The sequence below is a fragment of the Octopus bimaculoides genome, chromosome 3 (assembly GCF_046866305.1).
Source record: "Octopus bimaculoides isolate indiv1 chromosome 3, ASM4686630v1, whole genome shotgun sequence".
Lineage (NCBI taxonomy): Eukaryota > Metazoa > Mollusca > Cephalopoda > Octopoda > Octopodidae > Octopus > Octopus bimaculoides.
The window spans coordinates 74,246,525-74,265,763 of record NC_142930.1 but is presented as its reverse complement, the minus strand read 5'-3'; the positions used below and the strand labels follow the sequence as shown (position 1 = coordinate 74,265,763).

General features: G+C 36.2%; 1 protein-coding gene across 2 annotated transcripts in view; it reads left to right on the top strand.

Moving 5' to 3' along the window:
* Positions 1 to 17,378, top strand: part of LOC106875386 (uncharacterized) — a 113,128-nt gene extending 95,750 nt beyond the window's left edge. For both annotated transcript variants that reach the window (XM_052966335.2, XM_014923496.3), the window contains exons 6-7: positions 9,370 to 9,473; positions 15,797 to 17,378. In XM_052966335.2, the coding sequence (XP_052822295.1) occupies positions 9,370 to 9,473; positions 15,797 to 16,072 (380 nt within the window). In that variant the 3' untranslated portion in view covers positions 16,073 to 17,378. The remainder of the gene's footprint in view (positions 1 to 9,369; positions 9,474 to 15,796) is intronic.
* The last annotated feature ends 1,861 nt before the right edge of the window (positions 17,379 to 19,239 follow it).

Genomic DNA, 19,239 nt, shown 5'->3' with positions numbered 1-19,239 from the left:
GGGTGACACGTAAAAGCACCCACTACACTCTCTGAGTGGTTGGCGTTAGGAAGGGCATCCAGCTGTAGAGACTCTGCCAAATCAGATTGGAGCCTTGTGTAGCCATCCGGTTGCACCAGTCCTCAGTCAAATCGTCCAACCCATGCTAGCATGGAAAGCGGACGTTAAACGATGATGATGATGATGATGATGATGATATATAGGCGCGGGAGTGGCTGTGTGGTAAGTAGCTTGCTTACCAACCACATAGTTCCGGGTTTAGTCTTACTGCGTGGCACCTCGGGCAACTGTCTTCAACTATAGCCTCAGACCGACCAAAGCCTTGTGAGTGGATTTGGTAGACGGAAACTGAAAGAAGCCCGTCGTATATATGTATATATATAAATATATGTGTGTGTGTCTGTGTTTGTCCCCCCAACATCGCTTGACAACCGATGCTGGTGTATTTACATCCCCGTAACTTAGTGGTTCGGCATAAGAGACCGATAGAATAAGTACTAGGCTTTCACAGAATAAGTCCTGGTGTCGATTTGTTTGACTAAAGGCGGTGCTCCAGCATGGCCACAGTCAAATGAATGAAACAAGTAAAGGAGTAAAAGAGAGTATATATATATATATATATAGATATGCAGGGCAGGGAATCGTCAATTAGTAATAAAATTAATAATTAACAATTTTGCCGGGTAGCTCAGTATGAAAAAACCTTTTTCGGTAAAAAACATTTATAATCATAAATATATAGGGATTGACAGTAACCTGCTTCTCCAACATACTGAGAATTCAGAAATAGCAGTCAAAGAACTACTGATTTCAAAACTACAAATTATTACTCTAGATTGATAGCGATATTTTTGATACACACAGAACAAAAAACAGTAGAGAAGAGCAAAAAAACTCTTGCCTTTAGTTAATTTAGTACGATCGTTTCACAGTTAAGAGTAAATAATACTCTATTCTGATCTTCAGCTAAATATTCTAATAAATTTGTTAATGTCTAAATAACTCACGTTAATTTTGACCATGTGAACATCAATACCACGTAAGGAAGACGTTAAGAAATTTATCGGCCAGTAAGTTCAAAATCCCTCGCCCTAATGAATTTCAATTCAGTGTGCATCAGAAATAGTCCCGCATAGGAAAGAGACTCGTACGAATTCCTGTGGTTTAACTATCCACCTTAGAGTTATTATTAAAATATAGATATGCAGGGCAGGGAATCGTCAATTAGTAATAAAATTAATAATTAACAATTTTGCCGGGTAGCTCAGTATGAAAAAACCTTTTTCGGTAAAAAACATTTATAATCATAAATATATAGGGATTGACAGTAACCTGCTTCTCCAACATACTGAGAATTCAGAAATAGCAGTCAAAGAACTACTGATTTCAAAACTACAAATTATTACTCTAGATTGATAGCGATATTTTTGATACACACAGAACAAAAAACAGTAGAGAAGAGCAAAAAAACACTTGCCTTTAGTTAATTTAGTACGATCGTTTCACAGTTAAGAGTAAATAATACTCTATTCTGATCTTCAGCTAAATATTCTAATAAATTTGTTAATGTCTAAATAACTCACGTTAATTTTGACCATGTGAACATCAATACCAATCTAGAGTAATAATTTGTAGTTTTGAAATCAGTAGTTCTTTGACTGCTATTTCTGAATTCTCAGTATGTTGGAGAAGCAGGTTACTGTCAATCCCTATATATTTATGATTATATATATATATATATATATATATATCATCATCATCATCATCATCATCATCATCATCATCGTTTAACGTCCACCTTCCATGCTAGCATGGGTTGGACGACTTGACTGAGGACTGGTGAAACCGGATGGCAACACCAGGCTCCAATCTAAATTTGGCAGAGTTTCTACAGCTGGATGCCCTTCCTAACGCCAACCACTCAGAGAGTGTAGTAGGTGCTTTTACGTGTCACCTCCACGAAGGCCAGTCAGGCGATACTGGCAACGGCCACGCTCGAAATGGTGTCTTTTATGTGCCATCTGCACAAGCCAGTCCAGGGGCACTGGCAACGATCTCGCGCGAAAATCCTACGGAGGCCAGTCAGGCAGTACTGGCAACGGCCACGCTCAAATTGGTGCATCTTATGTGCCACCCGCACAAGAGCCAGTCCAGGGGCACTGGCAACGATCTTACTTGACTTGCCGGGTCTTCTCACACACAGCACATTTCCAAAGGTCTCGGTCAGTAGTAATCGCCTCGGTGAGGCCCAATGTATGAAGGTCTTGCCTCACCACCTCAGCCCAGGTCTTCCTGGGCCTACCTCTTCCACGGATTCCCTCAACTGTTAGGTTGTGGCACTTTTTCACGCAGCTATCCTCATCCATTCTCACCACATGTCCATACCAGCGCAATCGTCTCTCTTGCACACCACAACTGATGCTTCTAATGTTCAGCTTTTCTCTCAAGATACTTACACTCTGACGGGTATTCACATTGACATTACACATCCAACGGAGCATACTGGCTTCATTCCTTGCGAGCTTATGTATGTCCTCAGCAGTTACAGCCCATGTTTCACTGCCATGTAGCATGGCTGTTCGTACACATGCGTCATACAGTCTGCCTTTTACTCAGAGTGAGAGTCCCTTTGTCGCCAGCAGGGGTAAGAGCTCTCTAAACTTTGCCCAGGCTATTCTTATTCTAGCAGCTACACTTTCAGCGCACCCACCCCCACTACTAACTTGGTCACCCAGATAGCGGAAGCTATCGACTACCTCTAGTTTTTCACCCTGGAATGAGTTAGAAGTTGTTTCCTGTTTGTTTACAGTCTTTATTGCACCTGAACATCTGCCACAAACAAAGACTAACTTCCTAGTTAACCTGCCTTTGATGTTGCTGCACCTCTTATGTGTCCATAGCTTGCACCGGGTACATCTTATAGAGTTACTACCTACTCCTTTTCTACATACTGAGCAGGGTCATCTACCTGAAGGGGTTTGTGTTTTATCTACCTTCCTACTTATTAGGATTTTGGTTTTAGCTAGGTTGACTCTAAGGCCCTTCAATTCTAGACCTTGCTTCCACACCTGAAACTTCTCCTCTAGCTCTGATAGTGACTCCGCAATTAGGGCAAGGTCATCAGCATAGAGGAGCTCCCAGGGGCAACCTGTCTTGAACTCCTCTATGATTGCCTGGAGGACTATGATAAATAAGAGAGTGCTGAGGACGGACCTTGGTGGACCCCTACTTCTACCCGGAATTCATTGTTGTACTCATTTCCAACCCTCACCTTACTGGCAGCATCTCTGTACCTGGCTCGCACAGCTCTCACTAACCATTCTTCTATCCCAAGTTTCCTCATTGACCACCAGATAAGGGATCGGGGGACCCTGTCAAAGGCTTTCTCCATGTCAACGAAAGCCATGTACAGAGGTTTATCCTTGGCTAGGTATTTCTCCTGCAGCTGTCTTACTAGAAATAAGGCATCAGTAGTGCTTTTACCTGGCACGAACCCAAACTGCATCTCATCTAAATTGATTCGCTCCCTAATTAGTTGGGCTATGACCCTCTCTGTAACTTTCATAACCTGATCTAACAGCTTGATGCCTCTGTAATTATTTGTATCTAAAGCGTCACCGTTACCTTTGTAGCAGTTGACTATGATGCTGCTACACCAGTCATTGGGTATGACTCCTTCGTGTATCACCTGGTTCATAATACGGGTGACTAGGCTATAGCCAACACTGCCAGATATTTTGAGCATCTCTGCAGTGATTCATGATGGGCCGGGGGCTTTCCCTGTCTTCATACTCTTAATTGCTTTATCTACCCTGGTACTATCAACTCGGATAGCTGGTCCCTCTATTGGGTCGACATACGGCAGGCTTTCTTCCTCCCATTCATTCTCTTTATTAAGCAATCTATCGTAGTGGCATCTCCAGACCTCTTTCTTTGCATCCTCATTTAGTGCAAGCGTACCATCATCCATGCGAACACATTTCTCTCCTACAACATCACTATTCTCTCTCCTACACTGTCTTGCAACACGAAATACCTCGATTCTTTGGTCCTCACGGCGCAGAACATTGGCAAATCTTTTCTTATCTGCTTCCCCTCTGGCTAAATAAACCTGTCGCCTAGCCTCCCTTCTGGCACATTGGTACAATTCCCTGCTACCACCGTTCTTCCAGTCCTTCCAAGCCTGTTGTGTGTTCATCTCTCTGCGTTTGTCCCCCCAACATCGCTTGACAACCAATGCTGGTGCGTTTACATTCCTGTAACTTAGTGATTGGTCAAAAGAGATTGATACAATAAGTACTAGGCTTACAAAGAATAAGTCCTGGGGTCGATTTGATTGAATAAAGGTGGTGCTGCTGCATGGCCACAGTCAAATGACTGAAACAAGTAAAGGAATAAAAGAATATATATATATATATATATATATATATATATATATATATATATAAATAATGTAAACTATGCAACTTGTGTGTTGAGGAAATGTACCAAAATTTTCACTTCTAAATTTTATCTGATAAACACTAGGCAAGTATGTGGTTTAAGGTGTCTTCATGTAAATAAATATAATTTTAAGAAATTCAAATAAACATATTAAATTTAATGTAGCAAGAAAATTATAAAGTATAACAATTGTGAAAACAAAAACAAATAATAAATCAAAATTAATTGAATACTTCTAAAATAAGAATATTCTCCTTGAAATGAGTAGAATAGCAAACTTTTTGATAGTATTAATGAATCTGTGCAAACTTTTGATCTAACCTTGACCTATTTTTAAGACTGTATCTCCCTTTACCTACCACATTTAGCAGAGGTGAACCATGGGTCAATGATACTATAGCTATTTATAGTATCACCAATACCTCTGAAGAATCACTTTATTCACTCAGCCTACTGATTCCTTCAGCTTCACTTCAAATGGCAGTAAATAATGGAGCTTGATAAAACTGTACCAACCATGGCACCAGGATGCATATCTGACAGTGTGCAGTTGATGTAGTTGAAATGTGCATAGGTCCATGAAAGAATGCTGTAAATAACTATGTAATAAAATTATAGATGTGCAAAATCTCCATTCTCCTGATCATTATTAATACTATATATATATATATATATATATATATATATCAGCCGCTATCGGACGCCGACGAAGGGAAATAACCCTGAAATCCGGATCCGTTCGTGCTGCAGATGTTGGTGAGAGGGATAACTACCCTTGGCAAACAGGACACAGTCGTGTGTCGATAAGCCAGCTGGAGGAGATGTCCTCCTGGGGCTAAAAGCAACAGTAACATCCACCCCTAGGGGTCAGCCACACTTAAGTGGCAATATACTACACTTTATCGTGCAGTTACTGTTAATACTTCATTTAGAGAATTAACATTGCTTATATATATATATATATATATATATATATATATATATATATATATATATATATATATATATGTATATATTGGGTCACTCTAGAAATAATGTGGTTTTTTTCAATTGCATGAGCTAAAAGTCAGAGGGGGACGGGATAAACTACCTGCATCGACTTGCTACAAAAGCAAGTAGTAATTCATAGTGCAAGTTTTGAAGAGTGCAGTTAGATTTAAACAGTTATTTTTTCAAAACTATCATGGAAGTGACAAAGGAGCATAATCAGCATATTTTGCTTTGTGAGTTTAATAAAGACAACAACACAACAGAAAGGGCAAAGAATATTAATGCAGTATATGGGGATTGGACGATAAGCCTAAGTGAGTGTCAATGGTGGTTCCAGAAATTCCGAGCCAAAAATTACAGTCCAGAAGATGAGTGTCATCCTGGAAGATCTGTAGAGCTCAACGAGGACATCCTGCAAACCTTGGTGGAACAAAATCCCATTGTAACTGTTGCGAAACCAGCAGAAAAGCTTGGATTCAGTCAACACCAGTGCTAAGAGTGGCCTTACAAGTCTACCAGATAGATGGAAGAACATTGTCAAAAATGAAGGAGAATATATTTTATATTAAAAAAGAACTTTGTTTATCTTAATTTTGAAAAATAAAAGAAGTGTAAAAACACTGCATTACCACACTGGCTGTGTGGTAAGATGTGTGATTCCCAACCAGATGGTTCTGGGTTCAGTCCTACTGCATGGCACCTTGGGCAAGTGTCTTCTACTATAACCTCAGGCTGACCAAAGCCTTGTGAGTGGATTTGGTAGACGGAAACTGAAAGAAGCCCCTGAAACTAGTCTGCAGATGCCAAACCAGCAGGGGGACACTGCTGACCTCCCCTGTTCGAAGGTTATAAAGGACACAGGTTTCGTGTCACATAGCTAGCTAGAGGCGATGGCTTCTTGGAGCTAATTCACGGCAGCTTTCGTCCTAATTTTGGGACTGCCATGTTGGCTTGGCGATAACTATATATATATATATATATATATATATATATATATATATATATATATATATATATATGTATGTATGTATGTATGTATTTATGTGTATGTGTCTCTGTTTGTCCCCCTGCCATCACTTGAGAACCGATGCTGATGTGTTTATGCCCTGTAACTTAGCAGTTCAGCAAAAGGAGTCGATACCATAAATACTAGGCTTACAAAGAATAAGTCCTGGGGTCAATTTCTTCAACTGAAACAAGTAAAAGAATGAAAGAATATATGTAATAATAACTGACGGTGGGCCTATCTTGACATCACATAATAGATGTAAACAAGTGTCGCTCTCACACAAGCAGTGTCATTCACTTCCAATATTCTGTTAGAACATGTCTGGCCATGGGGGAATATTATCTTCCTTAGAAACAGGTGAGACTTAGCAACAGGAGGAGCATCTGGCTGTAGACAATCTGTTTCAACAAATTCCTTTAGACACATGCGAGCATGGAGAAAATGGACATTAAATGCTGCTGCTGCTGCTGCTGCTGCTGATGATGATGATGATGATGACGACGACGACGACGATGACTGTGATGACAACGATGACTGCGACGACGACGATGACGACTGCGACGACAACAAAGACACTTGGAAGGAAAACTTCTTAACCACACAGCCAAGTGAAAATTCATGCTGATATAATATTAAATGCTTCACACATCAATATCCCAAATATTTTCTATCCTACTTATGTGTTGATTCAATCATTGGAATTGAACAACAGAATTATGGTAGAGAATGCAAAACCAGATTGACAGGGGGAATATTTTGATACCATCTCAAATCAAATTATTATAAACTATAGTACATTCCTTTAGAGCAGTGTTTCCCCTAGTCCCACTGTAACTTTCTAGAAAAATCTATACCCCACTGGTGGTTGGGAAAAACAACTTTATTTTTAATATTTTATCACAATTATTTAATACAAAAATCTACCAGTAACTCTTTTATTAAGTACTGAGTACAAAAAAGGTACACTATTGACTAAGAAAATAAAGTGGGTCACTTTAATGAGGACCTTGTGCCTTGCAACTATGGCACCATGCCCTACCACAATTTTTTCAGGCCCTACATTGAGAACTGCTGCTTTAGAGTGTAACATAGTCTGAGAAATTGCAAAATAGGAATTGATCACCTTCTCTCTCTCTCCTTCTCTTGCTTTACCTATGGGCTAAGTAACCATGTATCCCCTTTACAGCAGCACACCTGTTTCTTGTTAACTCTCTCTCTCTCTCTCTCCCTCTCTCTCTCTCTCTCTCCCCCTCTCTCTCTCTCTCTCTCTCTCTCTCTCTCTCTCTCTCTCTCTCTCTCTGTCCCTCCCTCCCTCTCTGGTCAGGTAACTATGTACTGCTTCTACAGCAAGCATCTATTTCTGTCTCTGTCACACTCTAACCTTTCATCATCTGACACAAGATCACCTCCTCCAATTCCCCCTCCCCTCTCAAAATTTCCTTGTCTTGCAATGTTACTTGGTGACCCTGCCAGTGCTGGTGCCACGTAAAAGACATCCAGTCCATGCTGTGAAGTGGTTGACATTTAGAAGGGCATCCAACCATAAAAAACCATGCCAAAACAAACACAGAAGTATGGTGCAGTTTTCTACCTGGCCAGATCCTGTCAAACTGTCCAACCCATGCCAGCATGGAACAAGGATGTTAAATGATGACGACGATGACGAATTAGTTTGAGATGTTACAAGAAAGTTAAATGCCATCAAATCTTCCATATTTCTTTCACAGTTGAAATAAGGGTTAATCTCAAAGATTTATATGTTGATTAGTGCTGTCAGTTGTAATGCTCTGAAAATATTTTAGCTGACATCTGGTATAGTCCCAGTAATGGTAACTTCTCATTTATAGAGTAATAACTTGCTGCTCTAATGTTTCAATGTCATATGACAGGATACTCTAATTAAAGCTAATTAATGATGCCAAGTAAATGGAAATGAAATTAGTAGAATTACTTTTTGGAGATTTTTTTTCCTTTCATGATCAAAACAAAGCTGGTTCTAAAATCAGAACTTTATTATCATAATCTTAATGCCCATTTTACCATGCTTGCATGGGTTGGACAGAGTTTATCAAGACAGATTTGTTATGGCCAGAAACCTTTCTTACAATCAACCCTTACCTGTTTGCAAGCAAAGTAATATTTCTTTTTGGCCAAACATGTTTTCACAGAATACTTGAAATGTATGATTAACATTTACAATGATCATGTGATATCAAGACAGGGTGACACAAACATACACATACTCACGCGTGCACACACACACACACACACACACACATGCATACTTATAAATGTAAGTACATATATATATATATATATATTTTTTTTTTTAAGGGTTTCCATACAGTTACCTCTACAAAATTCACTCACAAGCACTTTGGTCAACCTGGGTCTATAGTAGATGACACTTGTCCGAGGTGCCGCACCCAGGTGATTGGGAAGTAAACTTCTCAATCACACAGGCACTCCTAAATTTAAATTTAGTTAATAGACTTAGCATCCATATACAAGAGGTATAAATTGGTAGAGTTAATAGAGCATCAGACAAAATGCTATGCAATATTACAGATCTGTATGATCTAAGTTCAAATCCTGCTGAGGTCAGCTTTGCTTTTCATCCACTGAAGATTGATAAATAAAGACCCAGTCCAATAGCAGGGTTAATTTCTTTCTATAGAAATTAGTTTTAGTCCCCATAGAACCCCTAAAATCCCACGAAGAGTTTTAGGGAGCTTAAGGAGTCTAAAAACATGAATTAGTGGCAGGAAACAATTTTGGTATTTGGAAATTTACAAAAAAAAAAATTAATTAATAATCAAATCAAATAAAGACAAGTTAAAATGTGGAATATCATCTTGTAACCATTTCCTTTCTCAGTTGCTTTGCTCCCTAATTAATTTATTCTCTTGTTTCTTAATTATTTACAGAAAAATCACTAACCACTCGGTCCCGGCGCCTTTGGGAAAATGTCACTCAAATGGAAATTCAAACAGGAAAAGCTATATCAGAAGCTGAACATGCAACTGAGCGAGTAAGTAGGTCACAGTACATCAAGGAATAACAATTCTTTGGTTAAAAAATGTCTTGGTTTCTTCTTACGTCTTAATTTCTCATTTTGTATTTTCTCAAAGACTTTGCTAGAGCATAATATCATTTTTGATAGTTTGAAATAGCACTAAAAGTATCACTCAGTTTAACCCTTTTGTTTCCGTATTTCTGATGAAATACACTGCTTTTGTTTCAATTAATTTTGAAAATAATGAAAGATTTATTAACCTGGTGTTTAGTACATTAATTAACATAAAATCTTGATGAAATGTTTCAATTTAGATCACTTTAACAAAATAAGTTTGTATCATAGAACTGAGCAGTTTCATGCGGGTTGGTATTAAGAGAATCAATTTGTTTGCATTCTTTACTATGTCAACCTTTATTAATATATTTATGATTGAAGCAACAAATAGGTAGGATGGTGAATGTGTGGAATATTAATGTGATGAGTCATAAATCATAAGCCTGGTGTATATGTAATATGAGCAGGAGTTTCCCCACCTATTCCAATGTATAATTCTAAGGTATCATGTAGTTGTAAAGTAATTTGCATTTTTTCATCACAGACCCCACTGCATGTTTCCTCTCCTTAAAACACTTGCTATCATCTTCAATAATGCTTGTTACTTTGTAGATGATACCTCCCCTTCTACACATCTAGGTGTCATCCACAAGCAACACTTCATGCCAAACCTGATCTGCTTCAAACTGGGACTTCGAATCATTTTTCAGTAAAAACATGACAAAGACATGCACACACATAAACATATACATTCAATGTTGAATGGTATCTATGGTTACAAGAAAATATAGCATCCGAGAACCTATTTAATGATGTAGGCTCATATCAACGAAGAATATTCATGGACTCTCTAATGCACAATTTACATACACACATAATTGTATTGTATGGGGGTACTTCTGCTATTGCAAACCAAGATAATGAGTATTGTATATTTTTTAGTTTAAGTTCTTGTATATACAAAGCTAGCATTGTAGAAGATTTATATTTTGCATTAGTAAAAGAGTTCAAATGGGCCCTATATTGATGTCTAAAGTCTACAGTGCTTCCTGTATAAACTCCTACCTTCTGTGTAGCAGGGATTTCCACAGAACACCTATATACTACCTTATTACGTAAACAGGATCCGGCTAGCGGATACGATTCCTTAATTTGACAATTACATGGTTTTTTTTTCCCTTGCATCGATATTAACTTTCCAATTACTTGAGGTTAAGTCACCCGCTGACTGTCAGAGGTTGACCTGGCATAATGTTTATATTAGAGCTAGTGTCTAAATTGATAATTTACTAAGTTGAACCAAATTTTAGTCTAGTATTTTATAAATTTTTATGGATTTTATACTTTTCATTTAGATTTTATAGATTTTTAAATTAGTATTTTATAGAGTACGCTTTTCTTGATGGGGATTGGTCCCCTTCATTGTTTGAATTGTATATTGGTGGTTCTTCTCTAAATTATATATATATATATATAATCATAAATATATAGGGATTGACAGTAACCTGCTTCTCCAACATACTGAGAATTCAGAAATAGCAGCTAAAGAACTACTGATTCCAAAACTACAAATTATTACTCTAAATAGATAGCGATATTTTTGATACACACAGAATAGAGTATTCTTTACTCTTAACTGTGAAACGATCGTACTAAATTAACTAAAGGCAGGTGGTTTTTTTACTCTTCTCTACTGTTTTTTGTTCTGTGTGTATCAAAAATATCGCTATCTATTTAGAGTAATAATTTGTAGTTTTGGAATCAGTAGTTCTTTAGCTGCTATTTCTGAATTCTCAGTATGTTGGAGAAGCAGGTTACTGTCAATCCCTATATATTTATGATTATAAATGATTTTTACCGAAAAGGTTTTTTCATACTGAGCTACCCGGCAAAATTGTTAATTATTAATTTTATTATTAATTGACGATTCCCTGCCCTGCATATCTATATATATATATATATATATATATTTGTTTTGCAAGATTTTTTATGTGAAATCGTGTGTTGAAACAGATGTTGTTGTACTTGGGGATGGTCATATTGCCAGTTTAGCCAATAAAAACACACGCACTGTATATTTGGTGTTAATTTTTTTTTTTTCAGCTTTATATTACATTAATCTTAATCTTAATCTTATTTCGGCCAGAGTTCTTTCGTCACACTTCTGTGACCTCATCAGTGGTCCTTTGTTTCCTTCTTTCTTATGTGTGTCTCACCTTGCTAACTATCAGCCATTTTGTATTTTGTATTCCTATTGTATGTGTCTACGCATGCGTGTCCTTCAATGTGTCTGTGTCTTTTGTAAGTGCATGTGTGTATGGGGAGTGTCTGTATCACCTATATTCTCTGTTAATAAGTGTTCATTTGTATTAGTTTTTATTTATTTATATGTTCATGTGTGTGTGTGTGTGTGTTTTTTTTTTTTTTTTTTTTTTTTTTTTTAATGTGTTTAATTAAATTTTGTTAACGTATGTAGTATTTAATTCCATTTGTTTATCTATGTATTGTATTATACTTTGTTCCTATTATTGGTTTATGGGTAACGTGTTGTCACATGCTGTGGTTTGTTAGTGGCGTATGTTAGTGTTCCATTCTAGTTTCCTATTCAGGCTAGGTTTCCCTTCTATTATGTGTGTAGCTTCAGTAATTTGTCTAAGTGCTGCATCACTGCTATGTGTAGATAAGATTTTAATTTCTATGTTGTTGATTGAGCCTCTATGTTCTTGCTCAGCGTGCTGGTACAGAACTGATGAGTTCTTCCCTTCCTTAAGTTCCCTCCAATGTTCGTTTGCCCGCTCCCCTATACTCCTTGCTGTTTCGCCTACATATGTCGTTGTCTTATTTCTGCATCGTCCCTCTGTACATCTTATACTATAGACCACATTTCTGGTTTTGCAGTTCGTTTGTGGGCTAAATCTACATACGATACAGTTCCTATCAGTGCAGGGGGTTCTACTGAAAGGGTATGTTCTACTGATAAGGGATTTGATAGGGTTGCCTGGCCTTTCAACAACTTTAATTCTTAGCTTAAGTTTGTCTAGGGCCCTTCTAAAGCGGTACGCCAGTTCGCCTCTAGGGGTGGTGTTGACGAACATGACGCTTTGGTACTTGTGGCTATTGTACCATGAGCTTGCCTTCCCTATTTTCTTCTTAGTTCTTTCTATGGTGTTCCATGATTTGCTCCTATAGAGTGGGCAAATCCCATTCCTATCGTTGCGTTTGATTGTTTCAAACTTCTTCATAGCTCCTTTGTAAACCCTGATCCTTTCTTTATGGCTGTAACCCGAGAACTGCATGCGGTGGACGAAATGTTGTATATGTCTCTTTAATTCTGTAGGGTCGCACATGCAGGAGACATTTCGCATTACTCTGACGAGGTCTGCCATCAATATGTTGAATTTGGCATTGTCCGCAATAGCCGAGTTCCGGTGGGTCAGGTACTTGGAGGCCATAGGTTTTGTATAGTGTGAATGGAGGATTCTGGTTTTATTGTTCTTAGTTTCTAGCCAGAGTTCAGTATCTAATACAGGTAATCTATGGTTAGGGTGTTTAGTAGGGTAGTCTATCGTAACTCTAATACTCTGGTGGATGGAGTTAGCTATTTGCTGGATGCTCTCCATAGTCTTAGTTTCTATTTCTATTTCAGGGGTACTCTCTTGTGGGGGTGTCTTTACCACTAAGTTGATATCATCGACATATCGAGAGTACACATTCACGAGTATGGAGTTCTGTGTCAGGCGTTCCTTAAGCCTTCTGTCCCACCATACCATGAAAAGATTGGCCACATCGGGGTTAGTATCGCCGGTGATGTGGCCAATCTTTTCATGGTATGGTGGGACAGAAGGCTTAAGGAACGCCTGACACAGAACTCCATACTCGTGAATGTGTACTCTCGATATGTCGATGATATCAACTTAGTGGTAAAGACACCCCCACAAGAGAGTACCCCTGAAATAGAAATAGAAACTAAGACTATGGAGAGCATCCAGCAAATAGCTAACTCCATCCACCAGAGTATTAGAGTTACGATAGACTACCCTACTAAACACCCTAACCATAGATTACCTGTATTAGATACTGAACTCTGGCTAGAAACTAAGAACAATAAAACCAGAATCCTCCATTCACACTATACAAAACCTATGGCCTCCAAGTACCTGACCCACCGGAACTCGGCTATTGCGGACAATGCCAAATTCAACATATTGATGGCAGACCTCGTCAGAGTAATGCGAAATGTCTCCTGCATGTGCGACCCTACAGAATTAAAGAGACATATACAACATTTCGTCCACCGCATGCAGTTCTCGGGTTACAGCCATAAAGAAAGGATCAGGGTTTACAAAGGAGCTATGAAGAAGTTTGAAACAATCAAACGCAACGATAGGAATGGGATTTGCCCACTCTATAGGAGCAAATCATGGAACACCATAGAAAGAACTAAGAAGAAAATAGGGAAGGCAAGCTCATGGTACAATAGCCACAAGTACCAAAGCGTCATGTTCGTCAACACCACCCCTAGAGGCGAACTGGCGTACCGCTTTAGAAGGGCCCTAGACAAACTTAAGCTAAGAATTAAGGTTGTTGAAAGGCCAGGCAACCCTATCAAATCCCTTATCAGTAGAACATACCCTTTCAGTAGAACCCCCTGCACTGATAGGAACTGTATCGTATGTAGATTTAGCCCACAAACGAACTGCAAAACCAGAAATGTGGTCTATAGTATAAGATGTACAGAGGGACGATGCAGAAATAAGACAACGACATATGTAGGCGAAACAGCAAGGAGTATAGGGGAGCGGGCAAACGAACATTGGAGGGAACTTAAGGAAGGGAAGAACTCATCAGTTCTGTACCAGCACGCTGAGCAAGAACATAGAGGCTCAATCAACAACATAGAAATTAAAATCTTATCTACACATAGCAGTGATGCAGCACTTAGACAAATTACTGAAGCTACACACATAATAGAAGGGAAACCTAGCCTGAATAGGAAACTAGAATGGAACACTAACATACGCCACTAACAAACCACAGCATGTGACAACACGTTACCCATAAACCAATAATAGGAACAAAGTATAATACAATACATAGATAAACAAATGGAATTAAATACTACATACGTTAACAAAATTTAATTAAACACATTAAAAAAAAAAAAAAAAAAAAAAAAAAAACACACACACACACACACATGAACATATAAATAAATAAAAACTAATACAAATGAACACGTATTAACAGAGAATATAGGTGATACAGACACTCCCCATACACACATGCACTTACAAAAGACACAGACACATTGAAGGACACGCATGCGTAGACACATACAATAGGAATACAAAATACAAAATGGCTGATAGTTAGCAAGGTGAGACACACATAAGAAAGAAGGAAACAAAGGACCACTGATGAGGTCACAGAAGTGTGACGAAAGAACTCTGGCCGAAATAAGATTAAGATTAAGATTAATGTAATATAAAGCTGAAAAAAAAAATTAACACCAAATATACAGTGCGTGTGTTTTTATTGGCTAAACTGGCAATATGACCATCCCCAAGTACAACAACAATATATATATATATATATATATATATATATATATATATATATATATATACATATATATATATATATATATATATATTTACGTGTATGCGTGTCTTTCTATCTGTGTTTGTCCCACCATCACTTGACAACTGATATTGGTGTGTTTACGCCCCCATAACTTAGCAGTTCAGCAAAAGTGACTGATAGAAAAAGTACTGGACTTACGAAGATTTCATTGACTAAAAAAACCTGCAGTCAAATGACTGGAACAAGTACAAGAATAGAAGAAAGAACTACTTTTAACCTCAGATATAATGTCATGCATAAGTTAAATACTGACTCTACACAGTGGTGTATGGTGGTTGTTGTATTGGATGTGCTGCCACACCTAAAGCTTCCAAATTTCAAGCAGGGGTATAACAAAAGATTTCTATTAAGGTTTGTGATTAAATTAATGAGTAAGGTCAATATTTATAAGGAATTTACCATTTTTGATGGGTGTGTAGCGCATACCTAGCACACCCGGAATATACACCCCTGAATTTATGCCCTCACTTAGTTTGACATTTTGAATTAATCTTGTAATTCTAATAATATTTTATAAAGACCAATTAAATTGTAGTCACTTGATTAGTTTCTTGATGAATGTATCATAGTAAAATGCCCATCTCCATTAGCAAGTCATTAACAAAATAATACTTTTTTTTTTTTTTTACATCTTTCAGTGTAAAAGGAAGAAGAAGAAACTAAGGTTTTGTCAGAAAATTGAAAAAATTGCGAAAGGCCTGAAGAGATTACATCGTCAGCTGCATAATGTTCGGTCAAGGTGGTATTATTTGAACAGTACAAAACTGGTGAATGTCACAAGCAATCGGAGTTTACGTTACGATCATTTAATGAAATCATTCGAAAATATCCTTCATACATGTGACAACTCAAAACCACACAAAAAGCGAAGGAAACATAGACGAAAGTCAATATCTAGTGAAAACCCCAAATGAATCAGATTCACTAAAAAGTTAATGATTAAACTTTATATAAAATCAGAGAGAGAGAGAGTACAAGGAAAGAGGAGAGAGAGAAAGAGTGAGAGAAAGAGAGAGTAAATGAGAAAGAGAGAGAAAGCAAGAGAGGGAGAAAGAAGGCTTTCTACAGTTGTTCAGTGTTTGAAATGGAAACCAAACAATGAGAAAAAGAGAGTGGGGGTGTCTGTTACATTCATTAATGACTAAACATCAACAATAACCAATACTTCAATGATTTTTGTTTCCATTCAAACAACTTAATTACACAGCTCTTAACTCAAGGAGTACTTCCTTTGACCCAGAAAACTCTAATTATTCAATTATAATGGGTTTTATCTCTTTAAAAAGCTTTTACTAAAATATAAACAACAGGTTTACAGTTTGGACAATATTAATTCTGCAACATTTCCTTTTTTAAATATCCACTATGAATAATTTTTTTCCTCTTGACTAAAGGATCAACTAAAATTCTTTATTGCTAACCTAAAAACAACCAGAAAAACTTTCAAAATATTTATAATTAGTATTATTATTACAGCTCTTGTTATCATCTTACCAGAAAATCACACACACACACACACATACACACACATACACACACACACACACACACACACACACACACACATATATATATATATATATATATATATATATATATATATACACACCATTTAAATGCAATCTGTGTTATTTATATATATGGCTTTTATGATGTACAGTTGGTGCTGTGCTAATTCTGGACAACTTAAACAGTTCTTTTCTGTTTCTAACATCCAAATTCAAATTAAAACTAAGTTAGAAATATTTTGGACATGGATTATTGATTATTTTAATCTTTTGGTCATGAATACAATAATTTCCTGCTATTATCCTTTAAACATTGTACAAACACTTGAAGTAAGCCTCTATCATACAAAGACTTAAATCTGATAAAACCATTTTTATTTCTAATTAACTATTAATTCAAATCAATTCAACATTTTGTAATCCATGGACAACATTATAAATTATAAATATTATTTAATCAGTAGTATTTGTTGTATTTTATTCTACAGCTGTGTTCAGCTGTAGAAGCAAAATCGTTTGCTTCTATATTTTCTATTAATACCAGAGAAAACAGACAATGTATGACTGGCTCAAGGTTAATCCTCTATTCCTTTTGTACACTTAATTTTTCAATATGCATTTTGAAAATTTGCAGACATTAATAATTCCTCTGTATTCTGGTCAGCTTTACGAAGATAGGACTTGATCAATAAATTCATTGTGTACTATATAACAGTTTTTAATAGTTTGAAATGTAAGCTATACCTTTTGAATTCTGTGAAAAGTAACCAAAGTGGTTACACTGTAGAAGATGAGAAGATGGGGGTCGTCTTTCTTTCTCTAACGACGCACTATGAAGAGTAAAAACTAACCAGACTGATCTTATGTTTTCTGCTCACAGAGCGATATGATCATTTTGTTTAAAAGTATGACTTACATTTCAAAATAACTTTATCACTCTTCATTCTAAAATTTCCATCACCTCAATATTCAGTGTTCTTCACTTCCATAATAGTGTCACTTAAAACCGTACCCTTTTCTAACTTGAATAAATGTAAAATAATAAAAATGAATAACAAAAATACACTTTTATTATAATTTAAAATGCTATTTAGAGATTTGATTGAAATATCATAAACATTGATTTAAGCTTGTAAATTGATGATATATACATATATGTATACATACATAATATATATATGTATGTGTGTGTGTATGTATATATATATATATATATATATATATACATATATATATATATATATATATATATATGTATATGTATACATACATTAATATTGGAAAATGATGTTTCCACTTTGTACTTTTCCATGATTTGTTTTGATTTTCTGTTCATGTTTAGTACTTATCGAGTGTTTGAGAATACACACCCACATTACATGGTTTCAGGTTCAGACCTACAGTGTTGCATCTTGAGCAAGTAACTCCTACTATAACCCCAAGCAAACTAAAGCCTTGCAAGTGAATTTAGTTCATAGAAACTGAAAGCAATCTCTCTCATATATATATATATATATATATATATATATATATATATATATAAATCCCGTTCTGTCTGTCTGTTTGTGCGCTTATAACTCAAGTACTATTCATCTGATCGCACTGAAATTTTAAACATGGATACATGAGAGAGTGGGGCATTCCGTAATCTAAAAAGATTTTCAAAATTGTCAGTTTCAAAGTGAGAATCGCTATTTTTGTAATCCTTATGGCCTGTCCATAGGATGATTAAAACTTCCATAACACTATCCAAGTTAACCTCCTTCACTTATACAAACCATCCAATGGACAGGGGGCATTTGCTAGTATTATATATGTGTGTGTGTATATATATATATATATATATATATATATATATATATAGTAGCATTCTATAAGCTTAAAGCTTATAAGTGATCACTGTGCAATGACTAAAGAAAATAGTTTAATAATGGAGCATATAAGCCCTCAGCAGGAAAAGCCATTGTGCTGTGATCGCTTATAAGCTTTAAGCTTATAAAATACTATTATGTATATATATATGTATACTAGCAAATGCCCCCAGAAAGAAGCAGGTTTGTGCATTGGTGTAACAGAGGCACACTTGGTCGCATAAACAAAGAGGTGTGGATTTGAGCCCTGCACGTATAAGAAAACTTACCTTAGTCTGTCAAAGGCTTATATGGCCCATTATTAGACTATTTTCTTTAGTCATTGCACGATGATCGCTTATAAGCTTTAAGTTTATAAAATACTATTATTATTATTTACAGAATTGTAAAAATTAACACTGCTTAACAAAACCACTGCATATATATATATATATATATATATACTTTATAATATATTATTATTAATATCAGGAAATCAATATTAGAAAATTCATCAGAAAGATATATACATGTGTAGAATAATTGTTGTATTAAAACTATGTGTAAAAATATATATAAATATGTATAAGTATAAATATATAATATAATAATAATAAATATGTCAGTTTAAAAATGTTGAATTAAGTTTTAAACAGATATTCATATTAAAAAACCCAGGCTGTTGGAAAGTACGCATTGGTAGCTAAGATGAAAACTAAAAAG